The sequence below is a fragment of the Gnatocerus cornutus genome, chromosome 9 (assembly GCF_029298725.1).
Source record: "Gnatocerus cornutus isolate USDA-ARS CGAHR chromosome 9, icGnaCorn1.1, whole genome shotgun sequence".
Classification (NCBI taxonomy): domain Eukaryota; kingdom Metazoa; phylum Arthropoda; class Insecta; order Coleoptera; family Tenebrionidae; genus Gnatocerus; species Gnatocerus cornutus.
Genome location: NC_142241.1, coordinates 3,718,668 through 3,744,374, shown reverse-complemented (window position 1 = coordinate 3,744,374; position 25,707 = coordinate 3,718,668). Strand labels below are relative to the sequence as shown.

Here is a 25,707-nt window from a genome sequence, read left to right as displayed (position 1 = left end):
AAGAGAAAGTCGTGGACTTTAGGAAAAATGTACTCGTTTTTACTCACGAATGACACAGAGCGATTCAAAAAGACATTCCCAGTTAATTTGATGTATTTCACAATTTCTTTAAAATCCTATTCTATTTTTAATCCTTCGAACTCAACAGTAAAAATTCCTTGAACTGAATCGAATAAAATTCAAGTTCCCAAAACTATCGGGTTTCCACGAATCTAAACTGCTTCTGCACGTGTCTTATCGGACGGCGGGCGAACACTGGTTGAATCCAGACGCTTACGTCACCGGAAAAACGCGTACCTTTAGAATTATACAGAAAATAGCTACTTTACATTAATGATTCCGGAGTGACTTCCTTCTTAAAACAACAAATGACAAAAATTATTACATACCAAAAGGTGACAACACACAAGCGCCTCGACAAGAAGCCCTAAAAGAGTCACTACACTCCCGTCAAAGTCAATGGGTTTTAAAAAAAAAGAAAATTATTTACAAGATTTTGACAAACTACCAATGAACAAAACACAAAATGAAAAATTAAAACAAAATAGGAATTAAAATTAACACTTGGAAAAATTTGGCGAAACGCACTCGATAACACAGCACCTTTGTAGTTCCGAAGTCGTACCAAGAATGATTCGCCTCCGGCCCCGGCGTCGCCCGCCTCCTCCGCTGTGGCGGCGGTGAACTACCAAGTCCACCAACTTCTTAACGCAAAAATTCCTGCGGTCGTTGTGGCGCGAAGAGTTTGAAATTTGAATTTGAAGTGGGACACTACAACATGTTAAAAAGAATCGGAACAAGTCTTACAGCTTAGAGAAAATGTGAAAGATAACTAAAGCGAATATAATATAATAAAAAGAATCTAAAAAGAATAAAAAACATTTTTTACGAACCCCAATATTTTCTTCTATATCCAGAGCTTTAACAGACTTCAAAGTGTAATTAGCAATTAAAAAAAAATCAAATTAAAATATTCAACATATAAAAAAACGCATTAGCGTATATTTGGTTGCATACCGTAATAACACTAAAAAAAATTTAGTGACTTTTACTCTCAAGCATTGGTATTTGTTGATGTTTTTGTGGTTTTTGTTTTAATCTTTATTTTTTTGCTCCAACGGTCGTTTTAGGTTTTACAGAAGAACTTTTTAAGTTATAGCAGATAGTATCTTTATTTTAAAGTTTTGTTCGTTTCAATCCATTTATCAAATATAGGTTAGGATTTTTGAGTGTCTATTATGCCTACACAAATTTCATCAAAAGATGTTTTAATCTATTTGAACTACCTCGGTTACAACAACATCAATGCTCAACAACTGAAAGAGTTCATTCGCGGTGAGTATTTCCCACAACCAAATAAACTCAATTAGCCCCTTTCATTTCAGATTTAAAGAAACTGATCAAATATGAAGAGCAGAAGAAGTTGAGAACATCTCAAAGTCAATTCAATGTGACTGAAACCACAGAGTACGCCCCCCTGGGAAAAAACACTGAAAACCACAAAAATAGTTCCTCCACTTCTAATTCTGTTGAAGAGGAACCTGACATTTTCAACACCTTGTTTTTACAGGGCACGTGTGCCTCAGTAGCCAAGATTGTCCCTAAAAAGGAAAGTGTCATTTCTTTACAAATCAAGAAAACGAAATCTTGCCATAAATGTGATCACCACACTGTGGGGGAACCCGCTGGAAATCAAAGCGACGAACGTGTGGAAGACACGCGAGAAAATGACGAGAAACGTATGGAAGACACAGAAAAGACGCGACAATCTGAGGAGAAAAAAGCTCCTAAAGCGAAATCTTGTAAGTACTGCCCTTTGGTACAACTTCACATAAATTCCGTTTTTTAGTTATTAGACCTCCAATCCGAACGAATAGCAAGAGTGATCCGGTAGCGCTGTACCATCAGTATAAAGCGGAGTGGGACCGGCACAAAATTCCCGGGGAGAATCAAAGAACGGAGTTGAGATGGGCAGTGAGAGAGAAAATGCTGGGAACTCAAAGATAGGCGTGGGACAAATCAAACAAGATATTTTTGTATTGCTAATTAACTAATGTATGTAATTAAATTCGAATTACTGAGGTTGTGTATTTTTGGTTGCCTACTTATGAGTGGGAGAAATGTCACTTCTTAATTTTTAGGTTATGTATTTTTGCCCCAAAATGTTAACCAACGCTGTTCCTAAACTCCAAAAATACGTCTCAGCAGTCCGAAACTTCTCTTCTGTCGTTACAAACGCTACCGATGCGCCCCACTCGCCTTTTCCCTCGAAATACCGGAAACCTCGACAAGTGTGGTTAGAAAATTTCGATACAATCGAAGAAAAGAAGTTGGCAATAATTGAACTCCACCCTGAAGTTTTTGCGGTGAATCCTCGTATCGATATTATTCAGGAAAATGTCCGGTGGCAAAGTCTGTACAGATTCGTGAGTTATGCACATACTAAATCACAATTCGAGGTTAGGGGAGGTGGGCGCAAACCGTGGCCCCAGAAAGGTACGTTTTTTATTCCCAAGATTGGTAGGTATGATAACCCCGTGTTGCAGGTCTTGGAAGGGCACGCCAGGGCTCAATAAGAAGCCCCTTATTTCGAGGGGGCGGTGTCGTACACGGCCCCAAATCCCCAAACCCTTACTTCTACATGCTTCCCTATTACTCTCGAGTAATTGGTCTAACCTCCACCCTCTCAGTAAAGCTAGCCCAAGATGACCTCCACATTATCACAGACTTGGAAATTCCCACAGATGACCCCAAGTTTATGGAGGAGTTGGTGAAGAGTAGGAATTGGGGGCCCTCAGTTCTACTTATTGATGAGTGAGTGTGACGATTGAACCCACTTTCTTACAGTTTTGATTTGTAGTGTGGATATCATGCCAAGAAATGTTACAGCAGCCACTGATCAAATCAAACACTTCAATCTGATGCCTGTTTATGGCTTAAATGTTTATTCAATGCTAAAGCATGATACTCTAGTGTTGACTAAAGCCGCTGTGGAGTTGTTGGAGGAAAAGCTATTGAGTAGTTTGCATAAAAACGATGTTCGCCCGTGTGCTGGGAAGTTTAAATTGAATCAAGTTTAAGGATAATAGAGTGATATTAAATTAGGAGTTTTTTCTGTATTCGACGCAATCTGAAACAATTCTAAAAACATAAAAGCCAAAGTTTCATCTGCAAATTTTGCTTTTCTTTGCGGTCTTCTAATTCTTGAATATGTTTTCTATGTTTGGTGATGACTTCGTCGGTGTGGAATTTGATCGACGTTGGTATTTATCATCAAACTACCTAAATCGCCACATCCCGTCGCATTCCTAGTATCAATATTTATGCCGGTGCTGGATAAAAAAACGGATTCCTGTTGATTCAATGATTACCACTTTTTTATCTGCCAACGGTCACTTCTGATAGGTTCTACTGTAGTTCCAACCGATCTTAATCCGCCTTCGCATATACAGGGTGATCAATTTAATTTTTTTTCTAATAAGCAGAAACACCTTGCCAACGAGTGTCCGAACTTGATGTTTTTACATTAAATGAACCATAAATGTTAGGAAACGACAGATATTAAGAATTCAATTACTCAATCTGTAGTTCTGATCGGTTCTACTGTAGTTATAACCGATTTTAATCCGCCTCTGCAAATACAATGTCATAATTTGATTTCTTTACCTGAGCAGAGGCACCTCGCCAACGTGTGTCTGAACTTGATTCTTTAACGTTAAATGATTCATAAATGACAGATATTAAGACATACGTTCAGAAGAACAGCCACCGGATTAAGAATGCATTGTTCACTCTGTAGTTGTTGTGTTGGAGCGAAACGCTACAAGCTGTTCAATGTAGCACACGGCATCACTTAGGAAATTCCAACGATGTCGGTGGTGTCTGAATAACTCGGGAATCCCTAGACTTATTAAAACTGTAATTTGCAAACCATATTCGATGCGTTGCTAATAAAGGAATATTTATTGTACATCATTACGAATAAACACTGTATTCTTGTTGTTGTTACAATGAAGGCTTCTTGCACAATTTGTATAAAAATTCGTTTTAGAGATGATTGAATGCGAACGACCTTGAGTCGCCGAAACTGGTCATGGTATGGAATAAAATCCACTTTCCCTGTTTTTGATTTTTTATTTGGGCTAAAGGTTAACTAAAAATAGAAGAGTTATCTAAAGTAGGCTATATACAAAATCGGGAACTGATACAACAACAAATAAATATAACATCTGGTAATTTCCAACTAAATAATTTATACGAGAACACAAGATTTCATATAAGTTTTAGTCTTAAGTGTTAAGTCGTGATAGAACGTCACGAGTAAATATAAAATCATTTCTTACTACATGTGAAAGAAATTCAACACCTCGTCGTATGTACAAAATTATAAATTAGAAAAATATATTTGGGGATTTCCATCACACGTAGCGCGAAATAGTCGCTTAAGATGTACAGGAAAAAACAAAAACACGATCATCTCGACATAATTTGCCAGAAATATCTATGATATACTGATGACGTAACAATACGGATCACAGTTAACTGAGAAACGACGTCCCAAGTCACCGACACGGAAGCCCAAACCTCCGCTTCTTCGACTCGACACGCCATTTCTCAACTTTGGCAACTTTCTCTTTTTCTTCTTCACCGCTTCGACGGCTGATCGCTTGTTCCTTTTCATCGTCTTCTTCGATCCACTCTTACGCGCTTGCATCGATCAAATTGTGGGCAAACATCGCGTTGTCGTACAATTCCTCACTTTCGCTGTCTGAAAATTCGTCTTCGCTGCTGTACGGTGACGGCACGCCTCTGGATCTCAGCGCCTCCGCGATAGTCGAAGGCACCGGGAAACCCAACTGGAAGGCGCTATTTCCGCCGTATGTCACCGCCTCGGCGTTCAATTTGCGGCATTCGGAGAGTAAAAAGTGCGCCAGACGTTCATCGCCCCGTTCGATTGAGTAGTGGAGGGCGGTGTAGCCCTGGCGACCTTCTCGGGCGTTCATGTTGGCGCCGCAGTAGTCGAGGTGGCGGAGGACTTCGATGTGGCCGCCGAGGGCCGCCACGTGCACGCTGGTTTGCCCTGAAAAAAAAAGACCATCAGTTTTTGGCTCAAACACGCTTTACGTCTTTTTCTTATCGTGCCGCGCGTCGGTTGATAACTTCGCGCGTATTGCCTGGATAAACAACCGCAGGCAGAGCGTTTGATAACGCCGAATCCAGAAGTTTCTTCCTTTCGAACATTCGATGACCCCCTGGCATCGTACTCTATCACGCAAGACATTAGCGTAATTGTCCCATCATTAATTCTCGAAAAAAAAAGCTCGACTTCGGTCACGTAGGCACGATTTAATCACAGTTTAATACAGCAGCGACATCAAATCCTAGCACTTTTTATAGTAAAGTTCTTTCATTGTTTCGTGTTTGTTGAAAACAACAATTATCAGTTTACTGTTTGATAGGTCATGGCAATTCGGCAATATTTTCCTGTGATTTAATATGGAGTCCGCCACAATTTCCACTGATCAAAAATAAACCGAACCGAGTGCAAAATCGCCCACCAAATCACGCGCTCTGATTTTTCGTGTTAAATTTAGAGCGACATTGTTTAGGACGGACAATTGCGCGGGAAATTCCGAATTTTTGCGCCGATCCAAAAATGGTGCGCTTCTGTTTATTTTCGAACGTCAAAACAGAGTTTTCCTAGGAAGTCGCGGCGATTGTCTACGAATAGTAAAAACGCCCGCAACGCTACATTTCCAAAAAAGCATTCCGTCGTCTGTCGCTCGAAATAGCCGCGGATTTATTTTGGGATCGTGGCAAAATATGCGGAATTCAATGCCGGCCGCGACAGACGCGTCTGGTTTTCCCCGACATCACAAGAATCCATGGTTAATTATTAATAGAAGTGCCTTTCAGAATGAACGACACACTCATGGCATCGCTATGCTCAGGGAAATCCACCTTTAATTGGGGTTAAGCGCCGTTCACACGGACCGGACAAAAATGGAAATTCCTAATTTTATTCATCTCCTTCGAACAATTGGTCAGCGTTGTCGAATGTGTAAACAAAAACGAAAGTTGTGCTCGATTTTTTCCAACTTTCCAATCACCGCGGGAATCCCCAGCCGACGAGTTTTCCCGTCCGCAGATGTTTTTGAATAAACAGTTCTTGGAGGCGGCCGTGATCAATATTTACCAAGGAAAGACACTTGTGGTCGCGGGTGTTGTGGTCCAGCCAACTTCTAGTAACAGCACGCACTTTGAAGTTCCGTTACTAGTTGACTTCACACACTCAACTCATTGACATCATCGGAAAACCCGAATTAAAATCCGCAATTCAATTTACCTTCATAGTTCCACTGGTCGAGATTAACATCTTGGTACTGCTCTTTAGGATAGTTCAACCCTAAAGCCACTCGTTCGTATTCTTTGACCGGTTCAGTTAAAGCCTTGCAACAGTTGACATCCCCCATCCTTGCGGCAATATGCAAAGGTGAATCTCCCCGAATGTTCCTTGGGGATGGTTTGACGCCGGCCACCACCAACCACCTGACCACCCTCGAATTTCCGGTGGAGGTGGCAAGATGAATGGGAGTCTGTGCGCTGTCGTTAGGAGTATCCAAATACTGAGGGTGCGGCGCTTTTCTGATCAACGCCAGAACGGCCGGATCGTAACCCTCGGCAATGGCTAAGTGGAGGAACCTGCAAAAGAACCAAAACATTAGCTTTTGTTACATGGGGAATTCCGTAAACAGTTTCCTGTATCCCCACCAGCAGTGTTAGTCAAGGTACAATAACGTACCGTGTGGGCAATGCCCCTCTACGCACGAAAGAAAGCTGTCGATTTCAACATTTCTTTTTGCACCGTAGTAAACAAGACCTTGATGGTAAGATGGATGATGGGTCAACAGTAGTACCAGAGAAAATGTGGTCACGGTGGTACTAATAACAATGACGAATTTTTCATTCGGTGAAGTAATCAACTTGTACCCAGCAATATAATGAACATCGAGGTCACAAGTGGGCAGTGCTTCTGTTTTTTCCATCACACAGTATATATTTAATGAGAAATGGCGGGAAATCTTCATTTAAATCGCCAATGCAATCAATGAAATTAAGAATGCCAACTGCATTCTTGCACATATTAACGCACTTTTGTTTACTCTATGGTGAAAACATCTGCAAGTACATTCACAAAAATGCTAATTTCATGATTTATCACAACTCGTACAAACACGCCATATATCAATGTAAAAGCCGCGACGTTGGGATGATTTTTTAAGTTTGGTTGTTCATTTGGGGGCGTTTCGCCCACGCCCCTGAATTGAGGGTTTCCCCAAAACTTTCACTAGAAAACAGTACCACCTTTTAGTAAAAGTTTTCCGATATTAGCATTTTTAAGATGTAAATTTGAATTAGTTTATTTAAAACACCTAGTATTCATTGTTTGCAGTGCATTTTGTCAGGTTTTAGCTATGTCAAATTGGTTTGTTATAAACTCATACTATTGTGTCAAAATCACATGTGGAAAGCAAGAAACAATGCTCAAATGTCTTTAAATTACAGGAAGATTGAACAATTGCAAGAATGATGATGAAATTTACTTTCCAACAGTTGGAACAACCTGTATAATTCTAATTCTTCTGGAATTGTATGCAAGGAAGTTTAGAACCAATTAGTACAGCCGCATGACTCAAGTGCAGAAAAATTATGACACTGTCAAAGCACTGTTGTGTTAATTAAGAATTGATATGACTCCACTACTTCAACGCTCATTTGATAATAATTCTATGTTATCTCTATGTCAAAGCTTTATCTAATGTTTTATATTACATGATCCTCTTTGATTTGTCAATTTTGTACCGCCCAAAACCCAACGCAGGAGCATGAGCGAATTTCAGAAGGAAATTAATGGAAAATCTGCGGCTTTCTAATTTCTCCTTATCTCTGACACATTCCGTGATTGAAAAGGACGTGACGAATAGTTTCAGAGAAGTGACCAGATGTGGCCAAGACACTCAGGTAAAACCCTTTTGTTTACGCTGGAATTTCCAAATTAAGGAGTGAAGTTTGATACTGGTTTAGCGTTGTCTCAAATAAAAATAGAGGAATGTTGCCTCCGTTCTTGGCAAAGGGTTTTCCCAGTGGTACTCAAGGATGTAGGGTAGATAGATAACTGCTTTACCGATCCTCAATGAAAGTGCAAAGAAAGGTGTTATTACGTAATTGATGAAAGTGTTTACAATTTTGAGTAAAAAAATATAGCATGACCTTGTGATGTCATACTGGCACTGCACGCAGTTCTTAAAGGCCTCTGTAATAGATAGTTGGAATTATCAAGGCTAAAGGTCTCATGATAAACCCAGCGCTGACGAAAAAAATCGGTTTTTCCGAGCTATTAAAGTAGATACTTACGTATCGCCATCCTCGTCCTGTTGAAAGTACTCCTTCCAATCGTCGTTGTCTTCAACAGGTGGTTCTGGCGGTAATGTCGTCTTGGAAAAGTCGTTCAAGTCCCGACTCTTGAGATTAAGCCCCGAAAAGCTTTCCGACAGGTCAAGCCCACTATCTAGACGCATGTAGTTTGAGGGTTCTTCGGCTTGAATCTCCCCGGAAATCGTCAAGTTCCCACCGGAAATGAACCCACTGTCGATGGTCGACGATTGGTAGTATTTCTCTTCTGTCAATTTGGCATCTGGAACCGAAGGAACGCTCTTATCCCGCATCCCGGACATTTTTTCGCAGTTGGTACACGCACTGCACAAAATGGCTACAAATCGCACGCACTACTTTTACAGGCACGCTCACTGGGGGGCTCAAGGGTGATTGCGAGTGCTTGTGGGGGTTACAAGGGCGTTCGAGACTATTTTTTTCGATTATTTAGGGTCGTTAAATTCGTTTCACTTCTCACGAGGTTTCTCGTCAAACTGAACAAGTGCACAACGATCGTCGCCAGCTCGGGATTCCCCAGACATGCGCACTAACTTGGCGTCGATTCAAATTGTGCCACACTTTAGGCGGGTTTTTTGCACACGTTTTCATTATCTTCTGACGAAAACTTTCATCAGTAATAAACGGACGCACGAATCACTATGGGATTTCTGTTCGCGAACTTTAATCATGGGAGTTTTCTGTTACTTTTCACTTGAAATCTTAATGAGGTCATTTGCAAAAACACAATTTGACAGATACATGGTGATTTTCACCGAACGGGGTTGGCAACCCTTTTTCTTTTTTACTAAATTTGCTGTGCATACGCAGCTTTGAATTCCTTTAGAGCCCACTTTAACAGTTATTTAGAGTTGGAATCTTGATGAATAATTAACTTTGGAAAATTTAAGATGACAGGGTTGGCATTCATTATCCCCCAGAATTTGGAATTTGACAATTTTGTGCTTTTAGGTTACGAAATTAATTAGTGCGAGCCCTTAAACATGTCCCAGATGAAATGAAATCTTCCTCAGAAGCAATTTCTCTTTAAAAACGGTAAGAAACAAATTTAATTCCGATGCATTACATTGACAAAACTTGCACGATCGTCTTTTGTACTCCAAAACCTCATTCACATAACACCGCCATTGCAACATTTGCAACAAGAACGATTCACACGATGAAAACTTTAAAATTTGTTCTTTGTAGAGCAAGCGTGTCAAATGAAAAAAATTGGAATTTATGCGGGCTACAAGATAAAAAGATTTTTTCTAGAAGGTTAGATTGATTCGTTCTTTTGACCAGACAATTTTCCCGATAAATAAAAAGTGACTAAGTAAATGTTTATAAAATATTCTATTTACAACCAATTGGTAATTAATACCCAACTACGTATTTACATTACATTACAACTATGTTGTTTAAACACCAATTAGCATAATCTGAAGGTTCCCATCTACTCCATATGAAACTTTAAAAAGCCACGAAACTCTGTCGATAAATGCAACTTTTTATACCGATAAAAAAACAGTACATTGTGGCACGAGTGCAAAAAGTTGTCACTTCTAACAGGGGGAGATTTTCAGCACGAGCCATTTAAAGTTATGTTATTAGTTATTACATAGTAATTACATAATTGGTTATTAGCAACTAATAAATACTATAAAATCTTGAAAAAAATTTAAACCACAAATAAAAATGAACGTAAGTTTAAATGATAATTTGTTCTTAATGTGTAACGGTGATAAACAATTGACGTAAATTCGTAAAAGAAAACAAACTGATAGTAATTGACACTTGAACTCGCTTTTGGAATATGTAGAAAAAAAATCGTAACAATTTTCCTTTTTTGGCAACTTGAATCGAGCTAAAGAAGAACGTATAGTAGTCGTAAAAATATGTTTACTTTGAAGTGTAAACGTAAACTACAAATTGATGTACGTCAATGTTCGGCAAATTATACGTCACTCAATAACAGTAGTCTAGCCGAATTGAACGCCAATTAAAAGTCCCTAGAAAAACTAGTGGCGCTTAGATAACAGTGAAAATTTTTGGAATTCGTCTCATCTACGTCAACTGGGATTTGGTAGTGTAAACAAATCGAGAATTTCGGCAACAAAAAGTGTTTGAAAAGACAAGTGGCGCCAAGATTACAGTGAAAATTTCTAGAATTGCGAATCATGGCGATGACAAATATTAACTCGGGACGTCATATGAAAATTTTTATTACAGTCAGGGGTTTTGTATTTACGCGAAAATGCACGTAGCCCATTTATCCACGTAATGTAATAATAATAAGTACGTCCAGTTTTAGATTCTGCGTAAAATGACGACCAGCAACTTAAAATTGTTTCACAAATAAACTAGAATCGACCGAAATATACAGGGTGTTATGTCAGCAAAGCACCAAACTGTAACGGTGGTTACAGCTTCTTGTAAGCGATGAAAGAACATTAAAGTAACCAATCACGTCTAAATTTGGATATTTCGTCGGCTTAAGTTGTTAAAGTGCGAAGTTTATTTTGAGCTGAAATGAATTTTCTATTTTATAAAAAAGATATCAAAAAGAAATGTCGTTAGATAATTTTGTACGTTATAATTTCGGAATTAAAAAACAATATATTTTCATTTTCCAAATTCCAAATCAAATAATTTCAAAATGGACTTTTTCACAATGGTTCTGAGATAACAGTAAGTAGATCATTCTTTGTTGCGGAGCTTATACAGAGTTAACGTAACGTAACGTAACGTAACGTAACGTAACGTTACGACCATAGAGCAATGGCTAATCAATAAAGGTAAACTATCTTGGAATCCGCACATATTTTTTTTTCATTTAATTAAAAAAGATAAAAAACTTTACAATCCTGCAATTAGATTCATTCAATTCAATTTTGGATTGTATGAAAATCGAAGTTTTTCGACCAAATAATGAATAATTTGTCGCTGAAATCAGTGGCGTCAATAATAGGAAGAAAAAGTACTGCAAGTTTTGTTTAAATAATGAAGAGAAAACTAATTTTTAATAAATGTTCAAAATGCCGTAATAACGCTAGCTGTATTGTGCAGCAAATAAGTTGATTTTCACAGTTACAAACCAACTACACCACTGGTATAAAATTATAACTGTCAGTCTGACATTAATCAAAAAATTTCCTAGCATAACTTTGATTCAAAATTCAGTGGTCCTTTGCAAATTGATTGCTGATGGGTTACGAACAAAGTCTTACAGCTCTTAAACCGTTCAAGAAAACCCGAAAAAAAACTTCGAAACTATACATGTATTTATATTTGTGAATATTATTCAGTAATTTGCATGAAATTTTCTAGTCCTGATTGGTCATTTTTACACTTTTGGTCATTGAATTTTGGACTGGATTTTGTGAATCATACTTTAATGTCATTATGATTGATGTTTCAAAATTTCTAAGTTGACTTCTCCTATAGAATCTAAAAGTAATTTCATTTGATAATTGTTGAAAATTCAATGACCAAAAGTGTACAAAAAAAGCAAAAAAGAGAAAATTTTCTTTCTTTCTTTCTTTAAGCAACTGATTTTCCAGATAAGAGTTGCTGCTTTATTTCCAAAACATTTTGTATATTTGAGCCAGATTTTTTTTTTTCGAAAATTCTTGGCAACAAAAGCGCGAGAAGAACGATGGCAGAACCACTTCTTCTAGAGAAAGCATATAATGTGAAGAATTCCAAATAACTCAAGAATTCAAAATTACATATGTACAAGGTGTTTATAAATGTTTTTAGCATCAAGGGTGGTTATGAAATGTCAAATAAATTTGCCGCTTGTTACTAATGTGAGTTTAGATTTTTCAACTGACATTTGTAGTTAACCGCAATCATTGAACAAAGTTAGTTTTGAAAACAAACTGTTCAAGTTGTGGTTTGAAGCCTGAAAATCTAAAATTTTGACACAAAACCGTAACTGAAAAGTCGTAGACGTAAGTGACATTTAATAATTGTAAACATAGTTAGGTATATTCACTATGAAAACAAAGCGGCAAAACAGCGCATGTTAGGAATTCCAAAGCCCCCCTTGATGCTAGAAACGTTTATAAACACCTTGTATTACATAATTTAAAAATTTCCTTTTGCACGATCAGTCATAAATTTCCCAAAACGCACCTTAATTTTCAAGCTTTTTTTACAACATTTTTTTATTTTTTTTTAAGAAAAAAAAAGACATTGATGCATGCTTACAGTTGTATAGATTATTTTTCCTGCAGAAATTTTATTGATTCACAAAGGAGCGAAGGTTTAGATATCAGCAGGATTTGAAAGGGATAAGTTATATACCTGTAGTGAATACATGTCAATTTCGATTCATATTAATCGCAATTTGGTATCTGACAAAAATTGCAAGAATTGCAGGAGTTTAAAAATACGCATTGTGTAATACGCTCTGCTAAACGACCAATCACATAACTGCATTTTAAATTTGGCGTCTACAAAAAAACTTTACAGGAAAAATAGCCTTTAGACTACTTACTCTGGGATTTACTTCATTCACAATCTACAAAACATCTTTATTATTGGTCTGGATTACAGTGTCGTTCAAGAGCTGTACAACTTTATTTTGGCCGTCACTGTATATTAAATCTGGGACTTTTACATCGATTTTTAATACATATATTTTTATTTTCGATGTATCATTAAAAAACAATGATTGCGATTTCCATGTGTGTATTTTATTTGAAACTCTTGATTTTGGTGCTATTTATAAAGAAGACTGGAATTTAACTTAAGGGAGTTATATTTTAGAATTTTGTTTATTTTTAATAATCTTGAATTTGTTATTTTTTTATAATTTATTTGCTTATTATTTTGTTTCTTACTTAAAGTTTTTATTTATTTTTGTTTTTCACAATAAACTATGCTATATTAAGTTTTTTTATTTACTATTTTTCAAAATCGATGTTTTCTCCGATGTATTGGAAATCGATATAATTGTGCTCTTGTTGAAATTGAGTTTTTTTTTTCTCGATATTCCCAGATTTACTGTATATGTATTATTATACACACAGGGTCTGGCAACAATTATGAAATCTCCATAATCGCGTTTTAATTAAAAAATAAAAATTTGCAAATTTGCTTACGCTTATAATTGATTAAGCTTCAGAATCTGACGTAAAAATGTATTTTTTATCACCGTTAGTTTGGCGTTGCGACGCCTAAGAAGTGGAATGTTTAGCGCTTTTTGAGTTTTTGTGGAAAAACTAGCTAATTCAAGTTTTTTTCAGCGTAACTAAAATTTCTTAGTTTTTATTTTAAATTTTATGGAAATTGTGTTTAAAATTCGAGAAAAAAAACACAGTTTTATTAAGTTAAATCGTTAAATAATGTCAAAAAAGAGACATTTTCACCACGGAAGACTCTTGTTACTATCCAAAGCAAACTATAAAGAATAGATGACATTTGTGACATAAGATAGTGACAGTTTGGTGTAAACGTAATTTCCAATTTGACGTAATGAAATTGGAAACTAACTTGATAAAACAGCATTTTTTCCTCGAATTTTAAACACAATTTGCATAAAATCTAAAATGACAACTGAAATATTTTTGACACATTTATATTGAAAAAAATCGAATTATTGATTGGTTCCAGAAACCCTCGACAATAGCTAAAAATTGCGTATTAAAAGCGCCGCGACGCCAAAACAATCTGTCATAAAGATTTTAGAGCATTTTGTCAACTGTTTTTTTAAGCGTAGGCAAATTTTCAAAGTTTTATCTTCAAATTTAATATGCTGAATAAGTGAATAAGGTTCATAACATGTTAGTGTAATACTATGTTTTATCTACGACCATACTATTTTTTTTTAACTAGAGACATTATTAGACATAGTACAAGTAACAAGACAGTGAATATGAAATATTTTTATCTTCTTTACTTACGAAATTTTAATACATAAATTGTTCACAAATTATGATTTTACACAAAAATTTACTGAATGGCATTGTCAAAATATAAATTGACATTTCTTTTCATGGGTCACTTCGCCCCTTTTGAAAAACTTTTGCTGTGGTCGTTATTAAATGGATTTTAGTCAATTAAATCCGACGTATTTAATAATTGCATTGGATCTAATATAATCTAAAAGCGAATTATTTGATAGTTGTAGATATAAATTAAATTAATAATGCATTCAACAAAAATGCATTGAAATGAAATTAAAAAAATTTCGCTTAACTTTACAGAAATTAGCAATTTTAATGATAAAAAGGAAATCCAACTGAGAAACCCACCATTCCTGACTAATGACACGATTGCACGTGTTCTCGGTTCGCTTCCTTTCCACCTCAATTTTTTCATTTTGTTTTATCGGAATATTTATTACGTCCGCTTATCACTTTGCAAATATGCAGGTAGATAATCTACGCATTGTTATTTGAATAACGAATTGTAGGTTTTCCCTAAAGGTTGACATACATACTTTAAGGAAAATTATCGATGTGTAACGGCGGACTTTCCATCGTGGCAAAAAAATGACCGAAACCAAAATTGCCCGTTTTTTACGCCAAATTCCTTATTAGATTGCATCATAAAATCGGGTAATTACTAATTAGTGCGGACTTGAAAGTTCAAAGAAGCCGTGAAACCGCTCGTGTTTTCCCCGGTGGTTACGGGAGTTTGGAGGAAAACATTCAAAACTTTGAAATACACAAACACTCGTTTTAATAATAATGATAATAGAGTTGATTTTACCTTTGAAATGTGGGGATCTCCACAGAGCCAAACGCGACATTTGGAAGCACGGATTTGTCACACACTTTGTAAATCAACCCTTAGCACATCACCCGAAGACGTCGAAGAACTCTCTGACTGCACTCCCCAGTGGAAGTCTGGACCCGAATGATGAAAGATGTGTAACAGCTGACATGGAGGGCTGGACAAACGCACAAGTCGGGAATCCCGCGATTACTTTTTAACCAATCGCGGTATACACTTCTATGTAATATTTGGTTTATTGTTGTTTTGGACTATTGTTCGACGACACGAATGGTAGTGAAGTGAAAAGACGATCTGGGTCACGACATTGACGAATATTTTTAGTCGATTGATTTTAGGGATTTCGAATGATGAAGCCTTCCGGAAACTGTAGATGCTGATGGGCTTGGGAAAATTGTTGACATCATTGGAGAGGATTTTTGGAGATGAACGATGAAAAGTGAAGCTTTTGTATATACATAAGTACATAAAATTAACCGCAGACCGAGGCGAAATGTAATTAGAAACATAAATAAACGTCTTCTTGGGAAAAAAGTCTTGTGTAATAGTGTTTTATAGAACAAGCGCCGAAAAGACATCATAGCAAAACGAGCGGTAATGTGAGCGGGACTTCGCTATGAGCTTTTCGGGCGAAAACTGTACATGATTTGTTATACTGCTTTTTCTATTAAATCTGTGATTCTATTAAAAATAATAATTTTTTATACTGCTTTTTCTATTAATTCTGTGATTCTATTAAAAATAAATAAATTAAGAAATGTTAAAAGTGTGTGACATATATTAAACTGCTTTGCCGAAAGTGAAAGTGTAAGTTCAAACTCACCCAAAAACGCATTTTTAAAATTTTAAACAGAAAATATCGATCAATGCCTTTAAGAATATGACTTTTTTGGCCCTATGAATTGTAAACGTCAAATTAACATTCAATTGACGTCTTCAGAAACGTTTACACACGCATTGCGGTAAAAATTGCCAAATCGTCTGCTCTTCAAATGCGTTTATAAATTAAAATCACTTTACCATATTGAAGATTGATCACCAAAGTGGTATCTACCTAAATTATTATCTCAATTAAGACAATATTTCTATTTTTTAAATTATATTAAAACATTTTTTTATACAGCGCCATCTTGTGTACTTTTTGTGCACCAACTACAAAATTGACAGAATTGACAGATGTGACAGTTCTCATGAATTTTGAAAAACCCAATTATTTAAATTAAAATTTTTCATCCAAAAAGTAGTTTGCAACTGTTCCGTAGTGATTTTGAAAACTGACTTGATAAAACAGTGTTTTTTTTTCTCAAATTTTAAACACAATTCAGTAAGCTTTAAAATAAAAACTTAGATATTTTAGTCACAGTTACGTTGAAAAAACTTGAATTAACGAGTGTTTCCACAAAAACTCAAAAATCGCTAAACATTCCACCTTTCAAAAGGGGCGAAGTGACCCATGAAAAGAAATGTCAATTTTTTTTGACAATCATTTCACTCAGTAAATTTTTGTGTAAAATCATAATTTGTGAACAATTTATGTATTAAAATTTTGTAAGTAAAGAAGATAAAAATATTTTATAATCACTGTGTCTTGTTATTTGTTCTACAAGGTGTTTATAAATGTTTCTAGCATCAAGCGTGGCTTTGGAATTCCTGCCGTACACTATTTTGCCGCTTTGTTTTCATAGTGAATATTACTATCATGAAAATTATTTATAATGTTACTTACTTCAATGACGTTTTAGTTACGGTTTTGTGCCCAAGTTTTCGATGTTTAGGTTTTCAGCCACAACTGAAACAGTTTATTTCTCAAAACTTACTTTGCTTCATGTTTGAGGTTAGCTGCAAATGTCAGTTGACAAATCGAAACCCACATTTGTAATGAGCGGCAAATTTCTTTGACATTTCATAGCCACCCTTGATGCTAGAAACATTTATAAACACCTTGTATGTCTAATATGTCTATAGTTAAAAAAAATATTATTATGTTATTAAAAATGGTTGTAAACATAGTATTACACTCACATGTTAGAACCTTATTCACTTCAACATTCAACATTTTAATTTTGAAGATAAAACCTAACACAACAATTTGTATTTTATGACAGATTGTTTTGGCGTCGCGACGCTTTTAATGTTTAGCTATTTTGAGGATTCCTGCAACCAATCAGTAATTTGTTTTTATTTAATGTCAATGTGTCAAAAATATCTGAGTTGTCATATTAGATTTTATGCAAATTGTGTTTAAAATTCGAGGGAAAAATGCTATTTTAGCAAGTTAGTTTGTTAATTCATAACGTCAAAATTGGAAACTACGTTTTTGGTCTCATGAATTGTAAACGTCAAATTAACATTCAACTGACATCTTCAGAAACATTATATTTACAAGCGCCCTGGACGTTTACACACGCCGTGCGGTAAAAATTGCCCAAATCGTCTGCTCTTCAGATGCGTTTATAAATTAATATCACTTTACATAATGAAGATTGATCACCAAAATGGAATCTACCTAAATTATTATCTCAATTAAGACAATATTTCAATTTTTAAGTCATATTAAAACATTTTTTATACAGCGCCATCTGGTGTACTTTTTGTGCATCAACCACAAAACTGACAGAATTGACAGATGACGAAATTTATAAATGTCAGATATGACAGTTCTCATGAATTTTGAAAAACCCAATTATTTCAATTAAAAGTTTTTCGGTCAAAACTCTTGTGCGTTAACCATTTTACAGCACTCAATCATTAAACTGATTTCGCGCTGTAAAATATAAGTTACCGCACGCGACTGTAAATAACTACAGGGTGGTTCTTATTAATATTAATCAAAGGGTGCGTTCACATGTTTTGGACGTGTGTTTTCTTACACCATACGATTTTGCTCAAGTTAGAAACTGAGTGCTCTACAGCGGTGGACGTTATTTTGTTATTTGTGTTTTGTAACAACCGCAATCCGTAAATCTAACACTCACACCTAACTTGACAGATGACAGATCAGTGACAGCGAAGTTGGAGCCCAATGGCGTATCATGTGGTAACATTTCGCGGTAAAACAAATTCATTTTAAATGTCCAAAATGTGCTTTGACTTCACTAGATTTGCATCATTTCAGTTCGCATTAATGGTGCATAACAAGTAGCAATAGTTCAATGTTCAATATTGCTGAAAAATAATTAATTAATACATGCACCCTAACCCCCGTCAATTCTACGCTTATGTGTAACACGTTCAACTAGTAGCGAATTGCCCTACGCCCTACCTCAAAATTTGCAAAGCCGTCTATGATTAATATTAATAAGAATGACTCTGTTTTATGTATCAATAATAAATCAATGTTCGCATATTCACGTATTTTATAATTGCAGTTTACACTTTGCCGCACTAAATCTTTGAAAAAAACTTCTCATTTTCGGTGACAGTAGTATAAAAACGATTGTTTTCACTATTATTTGACATTTACTCTCTGACAGAAGATCCGGTGGTCAACAACAGATGGCGCATGTTTTGTTGTCATCAATAAAATAAACTGATTCTTCAGGAGACACGGGAGATAATTTTTGAAAATTTGTACACAAAATGATTTTGCACCGTGTAATCTTTTATTATCTGACGCAAAAATGTAGTCATTGTATTACAGGAAAAATGTAGCTAATTTTGCGTAAAAATCCCTGGAAGTTGTGAATCATAACAGGCGCTCTCGCTATCTGTTGTTATATCATGATTGCAACTAAATTTTAAATACCCCCCATTATATCCTGTTTTTATTAGAGGTAAACCATTTTTATTCCAAAGTTCAAAAAAAAAAAAAAATTCCACGAACAACACAAAAACCTGAAAGTCACCATGATTTTCAAAAACTGTATTACATACTTTTTATCGGCACCTGTGTTTACTCAACCGTTTTCCAGAAAAATGGTACGTATTTAAAAATTCGGTATTTTTATCTCGGGTACTTATCCTTATCTTAGCTAATTTCACCTGGAAAATCCATTTTTAGATCTCTAAAGTCAAGTATTTACCTTATTTTGAAATTTGGAAATTTTCACCATACTGCGAAATTATTTTTTAACGAGAAATTGATCCGGTAATGATTCTCATTCTCTTCCCACGGCTATGAATCATCTTCAGGACATTCCTCAAAAATTGAGCACCTTTGAGTATAAAATTAGAAGTAGAAGATTTCAGTCTGTTTGAGGTTGATTGACGTGTTTTCCAGGGTGGTAAACCCAAATTGCGGTTAGCGTTATAATGACCCCAAAGTGTGGTCAAGAAATTTTTGTAAATCTCATACTAGATACCACCAGAACCACAGGTGAAATTGTTTTGGACGTAATTTTTTTGACATTTCGAAAATTTGAAAGTAGTCTATGCAGTACTGTCGATTTTTGAAACTTCAGCAATGTTGTCAAAAGTGACTGTAATAATGAAATAAATTTGTATTTTACGACAATCAAATGACTTTGACGTCGAAAATAATTTGGTCCAAATGTATATGCGTAATTTTTTCTGCAGAGAATTTACCTATTTAGAAGACATCAGCAGAATTTGAAAGGGATAAGTTAGTTATCTCTAGTTGATACATGTTAATTCTAATTAATAGATAGTCCACATCTCAATGTCAAGTTTATTAAAAATCGCAAAATCTAATGACATAAATAAAAACTAAAAATATTATAACAAAAAGTTATAATTAAATGCCTGCCAATCTGCATTGAAAATCATAAAAGCAAGTTTGTTGCTGATGCTTTTACAATTTGGTGACAATGAGACAAATGTGACAAAGGTTTCGTTCTAATGCTGTTTTACATACCTAATTTAATTTGTAAATGCGCACTATGTTTTTTACACAGCCGTGGATTTGTGAGCGACGATTTCATGACTTCTGCGGTCAATATCTCGCGCATTTTTGGAATAAACTTGCGTTATTGGGGCTCACTTTACGCAGAATTTCACGTAGATTCCAAATCTGGGCTCGAAATCCACGTACGATAAAAAATAACTGAGTTAAGGCCGATTACAGAGAATTTCCAGTTCCGAAATTTTTAATGCTTAATATCTTCGAAACTATGACAGATAGAAAGGAATTGTTTGCGTCTTTGTTTATCTCGCACTTTGTTCTTTGAGAATTCGTTCTCAAATTCTCAAAAATTCTATGGCCGATTTTTTCGCCAAAAAAACTTTTTGACTCAATCGATGAAAATTTTAGAAATTTTTGGTTTTTTGGCTGCCACTCATAAACTATTTGTCCTACCGATCTGAGATTTGGCTTGTTGATGAACTTTGAGCTGCTCTTTCGATTGATGTATAACACAAACATGCTAACCGCTGTTTTCGTCTCAAAAAAATTCATTGAAAAATCACCGAAAATAAATTTTGATCAATGTCTTATTTGTTTGTGAAGCAAACTCAACGTATTTGTGCCCATTTAACGCCAAACTTCACGCGGAATTCAAAACCGTGCGATTTTTTAACGTACGTCACCAAATAACTGGATTTTTGGGTAGTTGCCAGAGGGCCAAATTTGTGAAAGTTCAAAAAACTACGACAGATAGAGAGATGTAATTTTCACCATCGGTTTTCCCGCTATTGTTTAGTTAAGAATTCGTGCTTGGATTTTCGGGAAGTCAAAAATTTGATTTTTTCGAAAAAAAATCATGACTAAAATGACTTTTTTTGGCAAATTTGTGTTGTTGGAGCTCATTTCACGCAGAATTTTATGCAGATTTCAAATCTCAAAATTCACGTACAACAGCAGATAACTGAGTTACAGCCGATAATAGTTTCAGAAAATGAATTTTGAGATCCGAAATTTTTAAAGCTCAATATCTTCGAAACTACGATAGATAGAAAGAAAGTGTTTGCGCCATCGTGTTTCTCGCGCTTTTTTTTCGAGTTTGCCCTCAAATATCCAAAATTCAAGGGTTTTTTTGCAAAAAAATCTCATTCAATCGATGAAAATTTTAGAATTTTTGTTTTTTGGCGGTCGACATCTCGCTTATTTTTGGAACAAAGTTGCGTTATTTGCACCTACAACAACAAATAACTGAGTTTATGAATCCACGATTGTGTAAAATGCGCATTTACAAATTAAGGCAAATATGTAAACCAAAATTAAAACGAAACCTTACAAATATCGGTCTTCAACAACAAAGTTTCGAAATTTTTTATTTTCTCTCAAACATTAAAACATACAGGGGTGCCAATAGGTTGTAAAACTCCATGGGCCGCTTTGTTCTACAAGTTAAACACATTCAAGTTTGCAATGATTGTTTACATTAATATGTAGATTAAACTAGTAGTACTTAAGAGTACTAATTTGAAAGTATAAATATCGAGTGTTAAAATTTGCTATGTTTAATAGGAGAATTGTACAAGTCATTTTGATGTGATTAATAAAAGATTGCGCCACAATTTGTAAAACATGCAAACCATTAGTTATTGTTTTCCATCACTGATAGAGTTTTTATTTGAGATTCTACAAAATGTGTTTTCCCACAGCTTTTCAAATATTGTCAACAGAGTCATAAAAACAAATTGGCACTCCAGATAAGCATGCTGAATGTTCACGATTTCTCAAGGAACTTGTGGGGCATTCCAGCTGTAAAATATTTGTGGTGTCTCGCAAATAATTGAGACACTCTGACATTTTGCAATCTCAAGTACTTTGATCTTGAGGAATGTACTTCTAATAATCCAATTGTAAAAATTGGAAAAACCTTTTACCGAGTGTTTTCGACTGTAGTACGCGTCTAATAAGTCTTCAGATCGGGAATTCCATGATGATTTTGAAAACTGTTGAATTTATGGTAGGTTTCAGTCATCGGCTAAATAGCCCTGCATCGACGTTTATAGTTTCATTATCAGAAAAAATGGGGAAAACCACAAAGCTCTGGCAAACAGATTGTCTTCAAATAAACATTTTGTCATTATATTATGAAGTTAAATACGGAGACTGTTTTTATGGCGAGATGTGTGAAAATTGACACAATAAATTTGTGATTTTTCAAAACTTGTTAATCTAAATCTAATCTTATTTTGGTCCGGTTTATAGAAGCTAAATTAAATTTTTACTAACGATTAAATACGATTAAATACTTAGAACATGGTAAAGTGACATGTGATCATTTTTCCGCCAATCAAATGTCAGCAATTGTCAAATTAATTCCCCCTTTATGTACTTGAAATGAAGATTAAGTTAATCAGTTAATTACGCTCCAGCCTTTGAAATTCCCCAATTTCCTCATTTCTCCTTTCAACCAACTGATCTTATCGCTCTGATCAAACATCGTGATTAAACTTGGCCCTTATCTCCAACACCTGATAGGTTTTTCCAAAACTATTTACATAAAATAACAAACACAGATTGTTGAATTTTCCACTGCGATAAGAATAACAGAATCGTGCACATGCTCTCATTACAATCGATTGTTCTGAAATGACGAAAGTATTTGAACGATAAAACCATAATTTGTGCCATAAAGCATTCGCAGAAATACTATAAAATATCTCCGTGGGTTTTTGTAACCACAGTCAGAGATTTCCTTCGAGGCAAGAGAGAAATATTGGCGGATTTCCCCTAGGTCAATATACGATCACATGAGAAACTAACGGTTCATTATAAATTACAAAAGCCAAGACTAACTCTGAGGAGGGTAAAGTTCAAAATTTGCTGAATTTAGGTGTAAATCCCAACGTTTAAGTCGAAAAGCGTACGTGACTGTTTGCACTGCAGTACTAATTTGGAAATTTTATTTTCAAGGATATTAAAAGTAAAGATATTCTACAAAATAGTTCATTAAGTTGTATTTAAGGTAATTACCTAATAAAAATAATAGTTTATTTAAAGAAAACTCAAATTTGCATGAAATTACAATGCGGGAAAAACTACAAAAAAAATATAGCGTAAATGTGACTTGAATACCAATGAGATGATTTATTAACACTAAAACCAAGTGCAAAATGGTTTTATTATGCTAGGATTTGTTTTTTGTGCAAGTTTTTAGAGGATGACAGTCAATATTAAATCCTCCACTATGATCTGAATATTTAAAGTAGCTAAAAATCCCTTTTTTTTCTGTTTTTTTAATAAATATCCAAACAAGTTTTAAAAGAATAAAACATCCAAATCCAGAAGTTTCTCGGATTTTCTTACATTATTTGACGATTGAGTACTAATTAATTGATTGATTCCTTATAATTGAATTAGTTAATTGGGCAATTAATATAAGCTTGATTATAAATTAATTAATTCGGTTTTGATTTGTTATGCAACCAACAATACATGGCGTATTAAATCGTGTCGACAACAGGTGGCGCTACTAAAGAATTAAAAAAAAACTTATAATAGTCATTGTAACGCATAATTTGAGAACTATTCGTCGTTGTAATAATTACGGCCTCGCTTTTCCGTTATTTTCCTCGTGAAAATTATAAAAAACAATAAAAATGACCGTTTTTTGACATTTGACATTTTGGAGTGGGGGTAGTTTCAATGGCTGGAAACTTCTCGAATAAGTTCGATTTCTAGAGAAGTCTTGAGTCATTGAACATAAAGCGTGAAATTTCCTCCAGAAAACGTGCCGGTAAAAATGGATCAGGTAAGTCCAAATCCTGCTTTATCAATCTCGAAAGTCCCAAAAACCGCGTGGTCACAGGTTACAGTGCTGAAGGATAAAGGCAATGCCGCATTAGCCGCTAACAACTACGAAGAAGCTATCAGACAATACACGGAAGCCATCAAACTCGATTCGAAAAACCACGTTTTGTACTCAAATAGATCTGCAGCGTACGCGAAAGCCAACAAGTACGATTTGGCCCTTGAAGATGCGAATAAAACCGTCGAAATCAAGCCTGACTGGTCAAAGGGGTACTCGCGGAAAGGCACAGCTCTGGCGTACTTAGGACGGTTGGATGAAGCGATTGGGGTGTATGAGCAAGGTCTTCAACAGGACCCCAACAATGCACAGCTCCTGGAAGGGCTGCGGGAAGTCCGCGCACAGAAAATGCAGTCCAGGGGGTTCCCGAACCCTTTCAATCGACCGGATCTTATGGATAAACTGAGGAACGATCCCAGGACCAAGCCGCTGTTGGAAGATCCTTCCTACGTCGCCACTTTGCATTTGCTCCAAGCCAATCCTAATCTCCTGGGGCAGAAGTTGCAGGATCCTAATATTTTGACCACTTTGAGTGTACTTATGGGGGTTGATCCAGGGGAGGAAGCTATGGACACGGAGCCTGTCTACACCCCACCACCTAAAAAACCCGAACCCAAGCAACCAGAGCCAGACCTGCCTGAGCATAAAAGGCTTGCGAAGGCCGAGAAGGAGCAAGGCAACGAGTTTTACAAAAAGAAAAGCTTTGAGCAGGCTATTGAGCACTATACTAAGGCTATCGAGCATGATCCTACGGATATCACGTTTTATAATAATTTAGCTGCTGTATACTTTGAGCAAAAAGACTACAACAAGTGCATTAAGGAGTGCGAAAAAGCTATAGAAATTGGAAGGGAAAACAGAGCTGACTTCAAGTTGATCGCCAAGTCGTTCCTTAGAATTGGAAATGCTTACAAGAAACTTAAAGATTACCACAATGCAAAAATCAATTATGAAAAGTCAATGTCTGAGCACAGAACTCCGGAAATTAAGACGCTGTTGTCTGAAATTGAGAAGTTTATCCGGGAGGAAGAGAGGAAGGCTTATATTAATCCCGAATTGTCCGAGAAGGAGAAGGAAATAGGTAAATATACTCATCTAATCTAAGCTTCTTGTTTTGAAAATACATATCTTTTTTTAAGGTAACGAATTATTCAAGAAAGGTGACTACGCCACTGCCGTAAAACACTACACTGAAGCCATCAAACGCAATCCAGACGACGCAAAAATCTACAGCAACCGCGCCGCATGTTACACGAAGCTCGCCGCTTTCGATCTCGGCTTAAAAGACTGCGAAAAATGCGTAGAATTGGAGCCCAAATTCATCAAAGGCTGGATTCGAAAAGGCCACATCTTACAAGGAATGCAGCAACCTAGCAAGGCCATCTCTGCTTTTCAAAGAGCTCTAGAAATCGACCCGAACAACTCCGAAGCGATAAATGGCTATCGAGCTTGTAGTATAGAGAACGCCACTGGTTCTGGCGATCCTGAGAAGATTCGACAACGTGCCATGGCTGATCCTGAAGTACAGTCTATACTTAGAGATCCTGCCATGAGGATGATTCTAGAGCAAATGCAGAACGATCCGAGAGCTTTACAAGATCATTTGAAGAATCCTAATATAGCCGCCAAGATACAGAAGTTACTCGAGTCTGGACTTATTGCAATTCATTAGGTTTCTTTTTTTTACTTTTTCTTTATTGATAATGATTAATGTCTAGTTTAAGTTGTGTGCTCTGGAAATGACGGCTTTATTATCTTACGCTTTTGGTCCGGAGTTGCATTTACATCACTCCGCGAGGAGGTCAGCGATTGTTCTTTTACTGATAGTTTGTTTTAAGTAATAAATTTACGTTTTTAAAGCACTGCTGTCTTT

General features: G+C 35.8%; 4 protein-coding genes and 1 long non-coding RNA gene across 5 annotated transcripts; 4 read left to right on the top strand and 1 right to left on the bottom strand.

Moving 5' to 3' along the window:
* The first annotated feature begins 1,017 nt into the window (after positions 1-1,017).
* On the top strand, positions 1,018-2,082 carry Hyls1 (Hyls1 centriolar and ciliogenesis associated). The gene is made up of 3 exons (XM_088044812.1): positions 1,018-1,335; positions 1,386-1,802; positions 1,850-2,082. Exons 1-3 carry the CDS (start codon positions 1,239-1,241, stop codon positions 2,005-2,007), a joined length of 672 nt encoding a protein of 223 aa, XP_087900938.1. The 5' UTR covers positions 1,018-1,238; the 3' UTR covers positions 2,008-2,082.
* A 5-nt stretch (positions 2,083-2,087) lies between these two features.
* Positions 2,088-3,175, top strand: mRpL4 (mitochondrial ribosomal protein L4). Its single transcript, XM_088044811.1, has 3 exons — positions 2,088-2,496; positions 2,547-2,814; positions 2,861-3,175. The coding sequence occupies exons 1-3, from the start codon at positions 2,145-2,147 to the stop codon at positions 3,078-3,080; spliced, it is 840 nt and encodes a 279-aa protein (XP_087900937.1). The 5' UTR covers positions 2,088-2,144; the 3' UTR covers positions 3,081-3,175.
* A 1,418-nt stretch (positions 3,176-4,593) lies between these two features.
* On the bottom strand, positions 4,594-8,987 carry cact (NF-kappa-B inhibitor cactus). Its single transcript, XM_088044810.1, has 3 exons — positions 8,416-8,987; positions 6,347-6,702; positions 4,594-5,080 (listed from the first exon to the last, which is right to left on the bottom strand). Exons 1-3 carry the CDS (start codon positions 8,733-8,735, stop codon positions 4,701-4,703), a joined length of 1,056 nt encoding a protein of 351 aa, XP_087900936.1. The 5' UTR covers positions 8,736-8,987; the 3' UTR covers positions 4,594-4,700.
* A 192-nt stretch (positions 8,988-9,179) lies between these two features.
* Positions 9,180-15,660, top strand: LOC148167847 (uncharacterized). The gene is made up of 3 exons (XR_015770699.1): positions 9,180-9,349; positions 9,403-9,486; positions 15,516-15,660. It is a non-coding gene; the product is annotated as an uncharacterized LOC148167847 (long non-coding RNA).
* Positions 15,661-23,613: 7,953 nt separating this feature from the next.
* Positions 23,614-25,696, top strand: Stip1 (Stress-induced phosphoprotein 1). Its single transcript, XM_088045175.1, has 3 exons — positions 23,614-23,777; positions 23,835-24,915; positions 24,974-25,696. Exons 1-3 carry the CDS (start codon positions 23,769-23,771, stop codon positions 25,504-25,506), a joined length of 1,623 nt encoding a protein of 540 aa, XP_087901301.1. The 5' UTR covers positions 23,614-23,768; the 3' UTR covers positions 25,507-25,696.
* Positions 25,697-25,707: the final 11 nt, after the last annotated feature.

Coding starts and splice junctions, on each gene's coding strand:
- Hyls1 (XM_088044812.1), top strand. CDS start 1,239: ATGCCTACACAAATTTCATCAAAAGATGTTTTAATCTATTTGAACTAC. Junction 1,336..1,385: donor ACTGAAAGAGTTCATTCGCG/GTGAGTATTTCC, acceptor CTTTCATTTCAG/ATTTAAAGAAACTGATCAAA. Junction 1,803..1,849: donor AGCTCCTAAAGCGAAATCTT/GTAAGTACTGCC, acceptor TCCGTTTTTTAG/TTATTAGACCTCCAATCCGA.
- mRpL4 (XM_088044811.1), top strand. CDS start 2,145: ATGTATTTTTGCCCCAAAATGTTAACCAACGCTGTTCCTAAACTCCAA. Junction 2,497..2,546: donor CAAACCGTGGCCCCAGAAAG/GTACGTTTTTTA, acceptor CCCGTGTTGCAG/GTCTTGGAAGGGCACGCCAG. Junction 2,815..2,860: donor TCAGTTCTACTTATTGATGA/GTGAGTGTGACG, acceptor TTTGATTTGTAG/TGTGGATATCATGCCAAGAA.
- cact (XM_088044810.1), bottom strand. CDS start 8,735: ATGTCCGGGATGCGGGATAAGAGCGTTCCTTCGGTTCCAGATGCCAAA. Junction 6,703..8,415: donor CAGGACGAGGATGGCGATAC/GTAAGTATCTAC, acceptor GTTCTTTTGCAG/GTTCCTCCACTTAGCCATTG. Junction 5,081..6,346: donor CGACCAGTGGAACTATGAAG/GTAAATTGAATT, acceptor TTTTTTTTTCAG/GGCAAACCAGCGTGCACGTG.
- Stip1 (XM_088045175.1), top strand. Junction 24,916..24,973: donor CGAGAAGGAGAAGGAAATAG/GTAAATATACTC, acceptor TCTTTTTTTAAG/GTAACGAATTATTCAAGAAA.